General features: G+C 42.0%; 1 protein-coding gene across 2 annotated transcripts in view; it reads left to right on the top strand.

Moving 5' to 3' along the window:
* The window catches only part of Vcl (vinculin), a 101,783-nt gene that overhangs the window by 73,201 nt on the left and 15,080 nt on the right, over nt 1–13,502 (top strand). For both annotated transcript variants that reach the window (XM_057786821.1, XM_057786820.1), the window contains exons 10-14: nt 682–857; nt 4,075–4,265; nt 5,947–6,146; nt 7,501–7,629; nt 10,455–10,604. In XM_057786821.1, coding sequence (XP_057642804.1) covers nt 682–857; nt 4,075–4,265; nt 5,947–6,146; nt 7,501–7,629; nt 10,455–10,604 — 846 coding nt within the window. The remainder of the gene's footprint in view (nt 1–681; nt 858–4,074; nt 4,266–5,946; nt 6,147–7,500; nt 7,630–10,454; nt 10,605–13,502) is intronic.

Below are 13,502 nucleotides of genomic sequence, written 5' to 3'. Positions count from 1 at the left end.
TTAGGTCATAGGGGTGTTCAGAGTTAGGGCTCTACTCTATGTAAAACACCTTTCAAGCGTTTTACAAACACAAATGCTTGAAGACTGGAAAAAGAAGGATGATTCATTTAAAAATGGGAGAAGGCTTATGAAGAGATTTTATTCTTTTTTGTTTTTGTTAATCTTTTTCTTTTAGTTTGGTTGTCAAACACAGGGCCGTGTGCAAGTTACTTAAGCACTGTATAATTGATCTAAAATTCCAGCCTGAGAATTATTTTATTTATTTAAAAAATAATTTATTTATTTTCGTCTTATGTGCATTGATGTTTTGCCTGCCTGTATGTCTTTGTGAGGTGTCAGATTTGGAGTTATAGACAGGTGGATGCTGGGAATTGAACCCAGCCCATCTTTTTAATCAGCCCCTGAGAATTATTTTGATGGAAATCAACATGGCTGGTAACACAGCTCAATGGTAGGAGTGTTTGGCTAGGTTTGATCCCCAATATTTGGGGTGGTGGGGGATATGACGTGATGGTACGCAGAAAAGATGAGTGAGCTAATAACATGTGAAACAATTAGAATCAGCACTCTAAAATGATTACCGTTATGCCATGTGACCACTTGAGAGCTATTTCTGATGGATTTGTAAGTTTTAATGTGGTTCATGAGTAGCTGACACCGTCCACTTTGGTGTGTATGTAGAATTGGCTTGCAGATCCAAACGGTGGACCTGAAGGAGAAGAACAGATTCGAGGGGCTTTGGCGGAAGCACGGAAGATTGCAGAATTATGTGATGATCCCAAGGAGAGAGATGACATCCTACGCTCCCTTGGAGAGATAGCCGCTCTGACCTCTAAACTGGGAGATTTACGAAGACAGTACGTATTTAATTTCTTAGTCATAATGAGTATTTCTCTTCACCTCCCATTCTCCCTTTCTTCTATTTTAGGAGCATGTTGAGTTGAATCCCCATAGGTTAAATGCACATCTAACCCCCAAATGTACGTTCTTGGACCCTATCTCAGACATGGTGTATGGTGAATGCATGTGGGATCTCCATATGTTTGTGGCATGGCTAGGTCCGATGTTGCCTCTGGTATCAGTGATGTAACTGAAGTTGATTTAATAACTTGTTAGTGATCATAGTTTTAAATGAGAACATTTAGCCTGCTGAGAATTCATTTTCAAGCTCTATTTTTGTTGTTTCTAAAGTAGGACTTTGTTTGCTTTGTTTGTTACTTGTCTGTCCTAGACACAGGGAAAATCATTGTTGGAGTTAGCAACGAAAAGACTCCTATGTGTATATGTGATCAGGACGGAAAGCATTCTTTTCTCCCTTCACTAGCACTGTGATTTCTCGAGTAGCAATCATATAAAGGATTCTTCAATTACATTTCCTGGATGATCGTTCCTATAATAACATCTTTGCTACAGCTTCCTTTCTTAAAGATTTTCCTCTTGCCTACTCTGACTATATGTAAAAGAGTTACCCCTTTGTTCTGACAAAGATATTGCTGTTGTAAAATAACAACTAAACAGCACCGTGGACTGGCAATATAGTTCAGTTGGTCGAGTTCTTGTGCAGGTTCCTGGGCTTGATTGCAAGCTTTGTATAAAACAAGGCATGGTAGGTGATGTCTACAATCACAGAAATTGGGAGGTAGAGCCAGGAGGATCAGAAGTTCAAGGTCCCCTGTGGCTCCACCATGAATTTGAGGCAAGCCTGGGCTATATGAGACCCTATCTGAAAATAACCAAGCCAAACTAAACCAAACTAAGCCAAATCAGCACCATGTCCTAAAATGCTGTACCTAGGATATAGGAATGGTGGTCCGAGTTGGGTGCCTTGTCCTCCCTCACTGGTCCCTGTGTGTCTCCCAGAATAATTGCTTTGTCCAAGAGTATGTTCTCTGAGAGCTAGAGGAGGACTGATCTTGGTCAAGGATGTAGTATAATGACTGCACTCCCCGGCCAGCCTCTCAGTGTGTTTCAGGAGTGTTAAAGAGGGGAAGATGGCAAAGAAGAAATGGCTGTCTTTTCTGACGCAGACCTGCAGCACCATTCTCTAGAATAACCAAAGTCACATTCCATTTCTTCCAGCTAACTTATATATTCTCTCCGTTCTTCTGTGAGAAAATGCCTCTTGTCATCTTCCAAAGTAAGGGATTTGTTATTATTTTCTGACAAAGAGGACATTGCTGACTAAGAAACCATAAAGGCAGAGACTATGAATTCCTAGTACCTAACACAATCCATTGCATAGATAGATAGATACTCACGAATATTTTTTAGATGACAAACAGATAACTATCAGTAGCGGAGATAACAGTAGACCTTCGTGTGTGGCCACTAATGCTGTCATCATAGTTAACACTGTAACGTGAGTAGACATGTACAGAACCTGGCAACAAAACTAGTCATGTGAAGACCGTGGTAAACACCTCCTTTGTCTAGCTTTGGAAGATGGGGGGTTAGAGAAAATTAAAATAATAAAGAAGTTTTTAAAATTAGTCATTCTGACAGATGGGTTGATGTTTTCGTTTTTAGAGATGAAGCAGATGAAGGTACTCTTCTGTGATTGAGTAGTCTCAAAGTACAAATGTTTTATGGCTGTGTCGTGTGCATGTGTGTCTGTGTACCACAGGCCTGCCTGCTGCTTACAGGGCCAGAAGAGGCTGCTGAATCTGGAGCTGGAGCTGTCGCAGATGGTTGTGAGCCGCCACGCGGGCTGGGGATTGAACCTGGATTCTCTGAAAGAGCAGCTAATCCTTATAACTGCTGAGCCATTTTTTTCAGTCCTGCCTTTTTGTTTTCTTAATGGTTAGAATCACATCTTTTGGGTCAGTTTCTATTCTTGAGACATAACATGATTGTTTTTTTAAATTTTTGTGTGGCTACATTTGTTTAGGTTCTTCGGCTGCAAGGAACTGGATTGAGAATATGTAGTGACATCTAATGGAACCACAGCTTGACTGTGGCCAAGTCTACTAGTAACTAGAAGCCCCCATGTCCCCGTTCAGTATCTTAGTTGCCGGATGGGTCCTGTATATCTGTTTTTTACTCTTTTTTTTCCACGTTACTTGGGCCTTCTACCTTTGGTTTGACGAACCACACCCCAGGCTTATCATGATTGTCTAGCTCCAGAGCCACTACTGGTTGACTTGGGCAATGTTTTTGAAGTGTGGACCAATGATTACTTGAAAATTTTGTTTAAAATATATACCCTTACCCCATTCTAGATAGAATTTATCAAAGTCTCTTTTGATGACCAATTTAACTATCAGTACCTAAAAATAGAATCCCATTTTACTTTTATTTGCACTGTACTTAGAGAAACACTAGAATCTAATTACGTGTAATTTGTGACTGCAGGTGTGTTGTCTTTGAGTAGAAACCCCCAGTTCAGTTAGTTACAGCAGAGAGTAGGAACTCTATGGTACTAGGATGAGTTAGTACAGGGAGTTTTACAGTGAGGCTCTTTACCTCCCAGGGTTGCTGTGGGTGTTAAATGATGTGAGGGAGAGCTTGTAGCGACCTGGAGAAAGTAGGGCCCCAGCACGCACCATCACTAACTGTGTTATTAATAGTTCTGCTTCCACTGCCAGCGTGGCTGTCTGGGCACACCTAGTTCCACAGGGAGTTTGTGGTGTTTTGCTGTTGTTTTTTGTTTTTGAGGCAGGGTTTGTCTGTGTAGTCTTGGCTGTCCTGGAACTCTGTAAACCAAGGTGGCCTTGAACTCTAAGGTCTGCCTGCCTCTGCCTCCCTAGAGCCGGGATTAAAGGCGCCAGCTGCCCGGCTGGATCTTGTGTTTTTATGTGTGGCAGGAGGAGAGTGCCTGCGATCTAGTGCTGAGTGATAGTCAGCTAACATAACCTGGTAGTTGTGTAATTATATAGACTGACTCAAACTAGGACAAAATAATGTGAATTTAAGTTACATTTATATTTAAGGGCTAAATAAGAGTTCATTTCAACTTAATTTAATAATCATTTAGCAACTTCCATTCTTATTAATATGTTATTAACTATTAAATTATCTCAACATCATTGTGCCTACAATGTAAATTATACTGGATGGTCATTTTTACTTCTGCAGGGGGAAAGGAGACTCCCCAGAGGCTAGAGCATTGGCTAAACAGGTGACCACGGCCCTGCAGAACCTACAGACCAAAACCAACAGGGCTGTGGCCAACAGCAGACCCGCCAAGGCAGCTGTCCACCTCGAGGGCAAGATTGAACAAGCACAGCGGTGGATTGATAATCCTACAGTAGACGACCGTGGAGTTGGTAAGGGCTGGTCTCAGCACAAATGTGTGCCTCACTGCTGAAAGGGTTCTCAAGACCTGGGAAGTAACTTTTCAGTGTGGTTTTATTTCCAAATGCAGCTAGTAAAATTTCTATAATTTAACCAAGAAGTATTAGAAAGTAAATGATTTTGCTGTGGACAAGCTGACAAAAGTGTCATAATTGAAACTTTGAACTAATTGCTACCAATCTTATGTATATTTTCATCCTGGAGTATTTCTGATTTTATAGTCCTTACCAAGTACCTAGTTAAATATAGTTTTTGGAAATGACAGTAAAAACTATTTGATATCCTCACAGCATCCTGTAAAAGTTGAATCTTTTTTTTTCTTTGAGACAGGGTCTCTCTATTGTAACTCTAGTTGTTGCCTGGAACTCACTGTGAAGACTAGGTTGGCCTTGAACGCCTCTGGTTTCCAAGTGCTGGGATTAAAAACATATGCTATCATGCCTGACCTGACTGAATGTTGAAAATATAATAATTTAAAAGTTAGGTTTTTTTAAAGAAGACCTAGGAATAGATTTCTATGAGTTTTGTTTCATGATTGGCTAGCATATCTGCCGAGGCTGAAGGTTAGACTTCCCTTTCCTACACTCAGTGGGTAAGATGATCCTTTGAATTAAGGAGGACGAGTGCCAGTGAGGGGCTGGAGACCTGGGCAGGGCATGAGCTTGTGTAGGAATGAAATGACGGGAACACTCGGATCTGATGTTCTATGCTTAGTACTGTTAAAGTGGCATACCCACTGGGCAGCAATTGGATTGTTAGGAGATTATTTTATCAATTCATTTCTAAGGAGTTATTATCAGAATATATGTAAACAATATGAATATTATTGTAGATATAGCAAGCGGCAAGATAGTTGTGGTTAATATAATAAAACATAACCTATATTTTTAGGTCATGTTTTTGGATTTTTGCTTTTATAGTGCTAGGGACCAAACCTAAGACTTGTGTGTGTTGGACAAGTATTCTAAAAGGTGTAAATGGAGGCCATGCGTCGGTGTCCTGGTCACCCAGACCCAAATAATCACATAGAAACTATATTAATTATAACACTGTTTTGCCGATGGCTCAGGCATATTTCTAGCTAGCTCTTATATCTTGAATTAACCCATTTCTATTATTTTATATTTTACCATGAGTCTTATGGTTTGTTACCTCACATCTTGCTTCTTGGGTGGCTACATGACATCTCTCTCCTTTGGCAGCTACATGGCCTCTGCCTGACTCCGCCTTCTTTTTCTCTGCATTCAGTTTAGTTTTCCTGTCTACCTATATTCTGCCCTGCCATAGGCCAAAGAAGCTTCTTTATTAACCAATGGTAATAAAACATTCATAGCATACAGAGGGGAATCTCACATTAAAAAAATGTAGTAAGTGGAAATTTCTCATTATAAAGAAGAGGAGTGAAGTATAAAAGTTAGGCTTGGGTTGTTGGTCAGTATTAGATATACATGAGGCTCAGGGTCTAATCCCAACACTTCCCCCACTTCTAAAAAGTTAATGGATAGTTTGTTTTCTTTATACTTTTCTGCATTTCCAAAGAGTTATAGTTTGTCAGAGAGTCCTGTACTCCTATTAAATGGTATTTAAAAGAATCTGGAGTAGCATCACAGTTGCCTTTCCTGCATCTATGTGAACTTGTGTTTCTTGGTTTAGGTCAGGCTGCCATCCGTGGACTTGTGGCTGAAGGGCATCGGCTGGCCAACGTCATGATGGGACCTTATCGCCAAGATCTTCTTGCCAAGTGTGACCGTGTAGATCAGCTAGCAGCCCAACTGGCTGACTTGGCTGCCCGAGGGGAAGGGGAGAGTCCGCAGGCGAGAGCACTTGCATCCCAGCTTCAAGACTCCTTGAAGGTAGACCGTGGGATACTTTTTGATGCCTGTTAGTACAAAGAAGCAGCAGGCAGAAGAGACTTTTGTAGTGTGTACATGTGTGTGGAGAGGTCAGAGGGCCAGTCAGGTGTCAGGCACCATCTACCCTTATTTTCTGAGACAGGGCGTCTCATTGTTCTGGAACTTGCTGAGAGAACAGCCAGTGACCCCCAGGGAGCTGCCTATCCGCACCTCTCCAGTGCCAGCCGTTTTTAATGTGGGTTTTGGAGATCAAACGCAGATTCTCATGTGGCAAGGCAAATACTTCACTGACTGAGCTGCCCCCACCTCAACCTGAGACTTGAGATTCTTGGGTTTAGGGAAAATTAAAACAATGTCACCAAATATATAAGGAGATTAGAGCTTGTTAGGAATAAGCCAAGTGGCAGCAACTAGTGTTTTTCTAAAGTTCATTTAATTGAGAGAGCTTTCATGATTTTGCTCTATGCATTTATCATTTTTTTTTTTTTTTTTTTTTTTTGGTTTTTCGAGACAGGGTTTCTCTGTGGTTTTGGAGCCTGTCCTGGAACTAGCTCTTGTAGACCAGGCTGGTCTCGAACTCACAGAGATCCACCTGCCTCTGCCTCCCGAGTGCTGGGATTAAAGGCGTGCGCCACCACCGCCCGGCCATTTATCATTTTTTTGATTTTGTTTTTGTTTTTCAAGACAGGGTTTCTCTGTAGCTTTTGGTTCCTGTCCTGGAACTAGCTCTTGTATACCAGGCTGGCCTTGAACTCACAGAGATCCGCCTGTCTCTGCCTCCCGAGTGCTGGGATTAAAGGCGTGCGCCACCACCGCCCGGCTGCATTTATCATTTTACTGATATTTAGTCAGTATTTACTTTTTTAGATAGGGCATCTCAATCTGTAGCCAAGTTGGCCTTGAACTCTTGGAAGTCTTCATAACGACCTTCTGAGTGCAGTGATTATATGCATGTGCGTGGAGGTTATTGAGTTTTTCTGTAAACCTTACTATTTTTTCATTTCTTTTAATATAGTAAGCTATTAGAAATTTGTTACTATATTTTCCAAATAGTTAATATAGTCATCACCAGGCTTGGCTAGACCTGGGAATGGTGAGGAACTCTGTTTCACCTTAGAGCCTTCTTTGGGTCAGCCCTGTGATTTCATTATCATTTCATAGTGTCTATCATGAAAGGAATCATATATGCCCCTTAGAGAAGAGAATTCATAACTAAGTCTGTGCTAGCTCTGTGCTTATACATATTTGATATTCAAGAAATAATTTTGAAAGTGAATTAATGAGTGTATCAGTGAAATTAGTGGATATGCCTTTTGGATGTTGCTATAAATTTCATTTGCAAACTATTTTTAAGGATCTTAAAGCCCAGATGCAGGAAGCTATGACCCAAGAGGTGTCTGATGTTTTCAGCGATACCACAACTCCCATAAAGCTGTTGGCAGTGGCGGCCACAGCTCCTCCTGATGCACCCAATCGGGAAGAGGTAGGTATCTGAAGTACGTAGGTTGCTTGTGGATGAAAGATTGGAATGGCAAAAGGGGGAAATATTTAGTCCCCCAAGAGTATCAGTTATGTCTGTCTTTAACTACCTGTTGTAGCATATCTGGCCATTAGAGCAGGTGAGGTTGCTTTTCACCACATAGCAAGAAGCATGGCATGAAAGTATGTATCCTTGGCATTGGTTCAGAAGGTAAAAGTTGGCAAGGCATCACTCCAGGCCGGAAGGGTGAGGATCGCTCTAGCCACAGCTTTCTGAGTAGGGCACTTTAGACTCAACGTAAGTCAGGACACTTTTTAAAACTCATTTGATGTAATAATTCTGTGCAAACCCTTCCAGTGACTCTTCCCTGTCCCAGAGTGAAGCCAGAGTCATTACAGTGAACAGAAGGCTAGTGATATGCTAGTAAGCTAACTCTTCAGGAAAAAGACCCCCAGAAGGCCTGATTTGTAAATAAGTGTTACTTGGATTTTCACCGTGACACTCTTGGTGTGCTGTACTGGTTTTTATTTTTTTTTGAGAAGGTCTTGCTGATGGCTTTCTAGCCGTTTATTAGCCACAGACGAGAAGAGTTTTGAGGGCCACCCAAGATGTGACAATTTTGGGTAAAAGTTGTGATCTTGCTTCTTAATGACTCCTAAGTTAGGAGGTGGTTCAGTTCATAGTCCCCTTACACCAGGGTGATTTGCTGCTCTTTCATCCAAGCTTCCAAATTTCAGATTCCGAGATCCAACGCTGTGCTGTCTTGTCTATCTGGAACCTAGATTGTAGACGCTTCCTAAGCTCCTCAGCACATGCTGTTTCCCTGGGAAATGGTTTGTTTCCTGCAGCTTTTCCCTAGCCACTCACACCAATAGATAACTCAGGCATATTCATTTATGTCACCAATAATTCTGAATTCTTTCTATCATGTTGCCACGATTTAAATTCTGATTCTTGGCTAAGCAGCCACTCCTGGATGATTGCTTAGCTCTGTTGTCGTCGAATCACCCATTAAGCCACCAAATTGGGGAAGAGGAGTTCTCCCATTCCTGATCTTCCCCTGGCTAAGCCATTCTGTAGGCATCAGGACAAAGGCTGGAGCTTTGTGCTAAGATGTTGTTTATGTCTTTGTTTGTTGTGCATGTACCCCCCAGGCTGACCTGGACCTTAGAAAACTGAGGATGGCCGTGAACTCCTGACCCTCCTCAGTGCTGCTCTCCTAGATTGTGCCATAGCCCCTGACTAATGGGGTACTGGGGATCCGCTCCAGGACTCCCATGCATGCTAGCTAGCTATCAACTCCTGTGGCCTGCCTTTTACTACTCTTTTATGATTGTTTCATACAGGTTGCTATCTCTTTTCCATGCTCCTGCAGTAGCTAATTGTGTTCCTGCAGTAGCTAATTGTGTGTAATGTCTTGCATACTCAGCCCTTCTGTGTCTTTGTTTTCCCTCCCTACCTTGTGAACTCCAGCTTCTTTTCTGCCTGGTTTCTCTTTATCCTTTATCGTGTTCTTTTGCTTTCTGGATGGACCAAGTACCTTTTCTTTTACTCCCTTGAGATCGTTGTGCGGCTCTGCTGTTTGACGTAGTGACATACCTATTACAAATCCTGTTTCTGGACTTGCTGCTAGGTTGTGAACCTTTTTAGGTGCAGATAATTATTTTCTCCATTACTTTTCAATACCTATCTTAAGACTGGGCAAATAGTAGGTAGTCAGTAAACTTTGACTGAGCTCATAGGAAAGCAATCTAATGCATCAGTTAAAGGGAGAACAGATATAGCCTGGGCTTGAAATGTCCACCAAAGTAGGCAGCAGACCTGTAAGCCTCTAGTATGGCTATCAGCAAGGGTAAGAAACCTTGTGAGCATTGACTAATAGGAACCAAAACAAGAGGTCAGGCTAGGCTGACTGCAGCTGGTGATGTAGAGCACTGGCATGAGAATGGAGCTTGCCGTCGAACTGGAACCTTTAGAGATTGTCTGACCTGAGTCAGAGTTACAGAAGTAGTTCCTTCAAGTACCCCCAGTAGAGTGTAAAAAAAAGAGGTATTCTGCCAGGCTCCTGGCGTGCTCAGTACTGTTTGCTATACCTTATTTTCCAGTTATTGATCCTAATGTCACCAAAGCAAATAGAAAGCCTTTTGTCATTTTGAGTTAATAGTTACTTTGATGTACAGTCTCTCAGGATACCCACGAGGGAAGGGAAGTTACCTTTTTAAGATTCAGAGACCCAGCTGAGCAGCTGAGTAGATGGATTTGCAGCGGGACTGATTAAATCACCCCCCTCGCCTTTGTGTTCACTCTGGTAATGGCACGAGCTATCATCTTTCCCACTGGGGTCAGGGGCAGGCTTACAACAGTAATGGTAACGTGATACGTGGAAGGAGACTGGAGCTAGAGGGCTCGTTGTGGATACACGGGGGCTTGTGATGCCCCAGCTGCCTACAGTCGAGCCTGGAGTGCTTTGTCTTCTTCAAACCATGAGCGACACCTTTGGGGAATGAGATTATTTATTTAGTCTTTACATTCTGTGAACTTTTGGAAAGTACGTAATTCTGTGTGTATCCTGCTTGCTCTTGGTAAGTGAGTTTGAATGAAAATTCATGAATGTGTCTCTGTATGTGTATGTGATGCTTAAGGCTGAACCTCTGAGGAAATATCTAAAGGTCAAGATTTGGCATTTGACTGTTGTCTTAGTAATAAGATTTGATGTCATCTCAAATTTTTGAGCAGTTTCAGAATCAGATTTGAAAGATCTTTTCTCAGACTTTCTGGTGCATTATATTGAAATAAATTTCCTTGATGTCTTTATTTTTTTTCTCAAGGTATTTGATGAGAGGGCAGCCAACTTTGAAAACCATTCAGGAAGGCTTGGAGCCACAGCGGAGAAGGCGGCTGCCGTTGGTACTGCCAATAAATCAACGGTGGAAGGCATTCAGGCTTCAGTGAAGACTGCCCGAGAACTCACTCCCCAGGTTAAACTTTGCTCACTCCTCGTTTCAGTATCATCACGTAGTATTTACCAGATGAAATTAATTCTAGATGCTCTGTTAGGATCACATTAAAAAAAGTCTGCGGAGGCGCTGGAGAGATAGCACAGCAGAGCCATCTTAAGGACTCCACCAGAGGACCCCAGTTTGCTTCTCAGCACCCCTGTCATTTATAACAGGATGTAATTCCGTCTCCAGCGGACCTTATGCTTCTGACTCTCATGGGCACCTATATGCAACATACACACCTATGCATAATTAGAAGTAATAAAAACAAATCTTAAACCAATGTATGCGGAGCTAGGGAGATAGCTCAGCCAGGAAAGCACTTGGCACATAATTATATGGACTTGAGCCTGGATCCCCAGAACTCATGTAAAAGCCAGTCCTGGTGGGTATGTCTGTAATACAGAGTTCCCAAGGTGAGATGGTGGGTGGAGACAAGGAGAATCCCTGGAAATTCGCACACCAGTGAGTCTGGCATACACAGTGATGAACAACAAAGAGACCCTTGTTGCCAAAAAGTTGGAACGTGAGGGTAAAGAAAGACCAGGATTGTCCTCTGACCTCTGCACCATTTGTGGCACATTCACAAAGGCTTGCATGTACATCATATATACACACATCATACACATATACCCCATATCCATATTTACATATTTATTGGGTCAAACTTGGTGACCTCTAGATTATGGAGGACTTTGACCTTTATATATATATAGTTTTAAAATATTTATTTATTTATTTATTTATTATGTATACAATATTCTGTCTGTGTGTATGCCTGAAGGCCAGAAGAGGGCACCAGACCTCATTACAGATGGTTGTGAGCCACCATGTGGTTGGTGGGAACTAAACTCAGGACCTTTGGCAGAGCAGGCAATGCTCTTAACCGCTGAGCCATCTCTCCAGCCCCCAAGGCCCTTTATATATTTTTGTACTGTTTGTATTTTTACATAATGGTCAGTATTATTTTAAAGCAGGCAGTAAAGCAGCCCTCCCACCATCACATATATGTATTAAGCATCTCTTTGAGGGGATTGAGAAGAAGAGCTGTTTCCATCGCTAGCTTTCCTTTTATACCCAATCACATAACTAAAGTGTATAATTAATTAAAAGCATAGCCGGGAAGTTTAAGAACAAAAGAAGATTGAAAATGAGAGAACACAAACAGGAAAGAGTTAATGTTCTGATAAGTCAGTCTGCCTTCCCTTCCCCCCCACTCCCCTTGTTCTGAGCAGGCTTTTGGTTTGTAGCCAAGGCTGTACTAACGCTGGAACTCTAGGTGTGCAGTACCATGTCCAGCCAGCTTTCTTTAGAAGACCAGCTGCTCAGCATCATCTGGTGTTGGTTCCCCCTTTCTCTTACTAACACAGTAAAATCCATTACATTTATTAAGTGCCTGTTCTGCTGGCCTGTATAAATCTGTGATTCTAGCTTTCGTGGGAACTTTTCTGGAGAGGGAAGGAGATGGTCCACGTGTGTTTATGTTGCCCGTCCCCCCCCACCCCTTCCCCCTCCTTGAGTATGGAATGCAGGGCTTTCACATGTGAAGCAAAGACCTCACACCACCACTGGGCTACATGCCCAGCCCATTTGAAAAGGTCACATCAGTGCCTTGAATATGGGATGACAGGCACCCCTATGCCTAGCTTCATCCAGCCTTTCTAGAAATTTCCATATAATATGAGCATTCTTAATTGAAAGAAAAAACAAGATCCTTCCATAAAACACCAAACAAAACAAAATTTCAGCACAAGACTGAGATTTAAAAAAAAGAAAAAAAAGCCCTAGAAGGGCAGAAGTTTAAGGCCGTAATCACGGGGACAGTGCGTCTTCTTGCTTCTCTGAAGTGTTCAGAAAAGCTAAGTCTTCTTTATTTCTTTCCATCTCTGTTCTAACATGTTTTCCTGAACACTTTGGGCTTTCCCGCCAATATTTCAGGCTTCTTACTTTTCCTCTTAAAGCGTCTCTCCTTCCATGTGGCCACTTGTCTGCCGTGTGTCTGACCTCCATGCCAGCTTAAATGGCTTTTTTCTTTTCTCCTGCTATTATCTCCTTCAGGTAGCTGCCGAGTTTACAGCTTGCCCACCCTGTGGGTTTTTTTTTTTTTTTAAACTCTAGTACAATTGTCCTTGTGCTTCTAAAACCAAGAAACAATCCAGAAAACTAGACTTCAAACTCCAGTCTTGGAAAGAATGAAGACTTTAGAGACAGATCTGGACTCAAATGCATTCCAGCTCTCTGAACTCCGTGAAATTAGCCTTCATAGTGCGCTGTGTGTGGACTGAATTACCAGCTACTCAGTGCTTCTTTCCCAAACACTGTCACTAACAAGACCGTGTAGAATCTCTCGGAAGTGAGGTGTTACCTACCCCACCTCTCACGGAGTCGATGTAAATTTTCACTCGTGTAAGGAACGTGAAAGCAATTTGTTAACTGAACAGTATCTTAGTTAATATTATTCTAAGTAAAATTTGAGTAATTCTTTGGTTACTTGTGAACAGGTGTTTTAATCAGTGTTATTCATAAATCAGATCTGAGTAATGTTTTATTTCATGCTAATATTGTATTTTATAGACAGGGTTTTACTGTGAAGCCTTGCTGGCCTGGAGTTGAATTTACAGAGATCTCACTGTCTGTCCCCACAGTAACAAGATCAAAGACATGCCTGCCATGCCAACCTTTTCTCTTATTATTGAGATATGGGTCTTCCTATATGGATAGTGCAGGCTAGCATTAAGTTTGAAATCTTTCTGCCTGCAGCCAGGGATACACAGAAAAACTCTGTCTCCAAAAACCAAACCAACCCAAACTAAAACCTCCTTCCTCAGGCCCCCAGATGCTGGGCTTACAGGTTTGAACTACATTGCCTAACTTCAT

The sequence above is a fragment of the Chionomys nivalis genome, chromosome 12 (genome assembly GCF_950005125.1).
Source record: "Chionomys nivalis chromosome 12, mChiNiv1.1, whole genome shotgun sequence".
NCBI classification, from domain to species: domain Eukaryota; kingdom Metazoa; phylum Chordata; class Mammalia; order Rodentia; family Cricetidae; genus Chionomys; species Chionomys nivalis.
The sequence above is the reverse complement of the archived record's forward strand: the minus strand, read 5'-3'. Positions and strand labels throughout refer to the sequence as shown.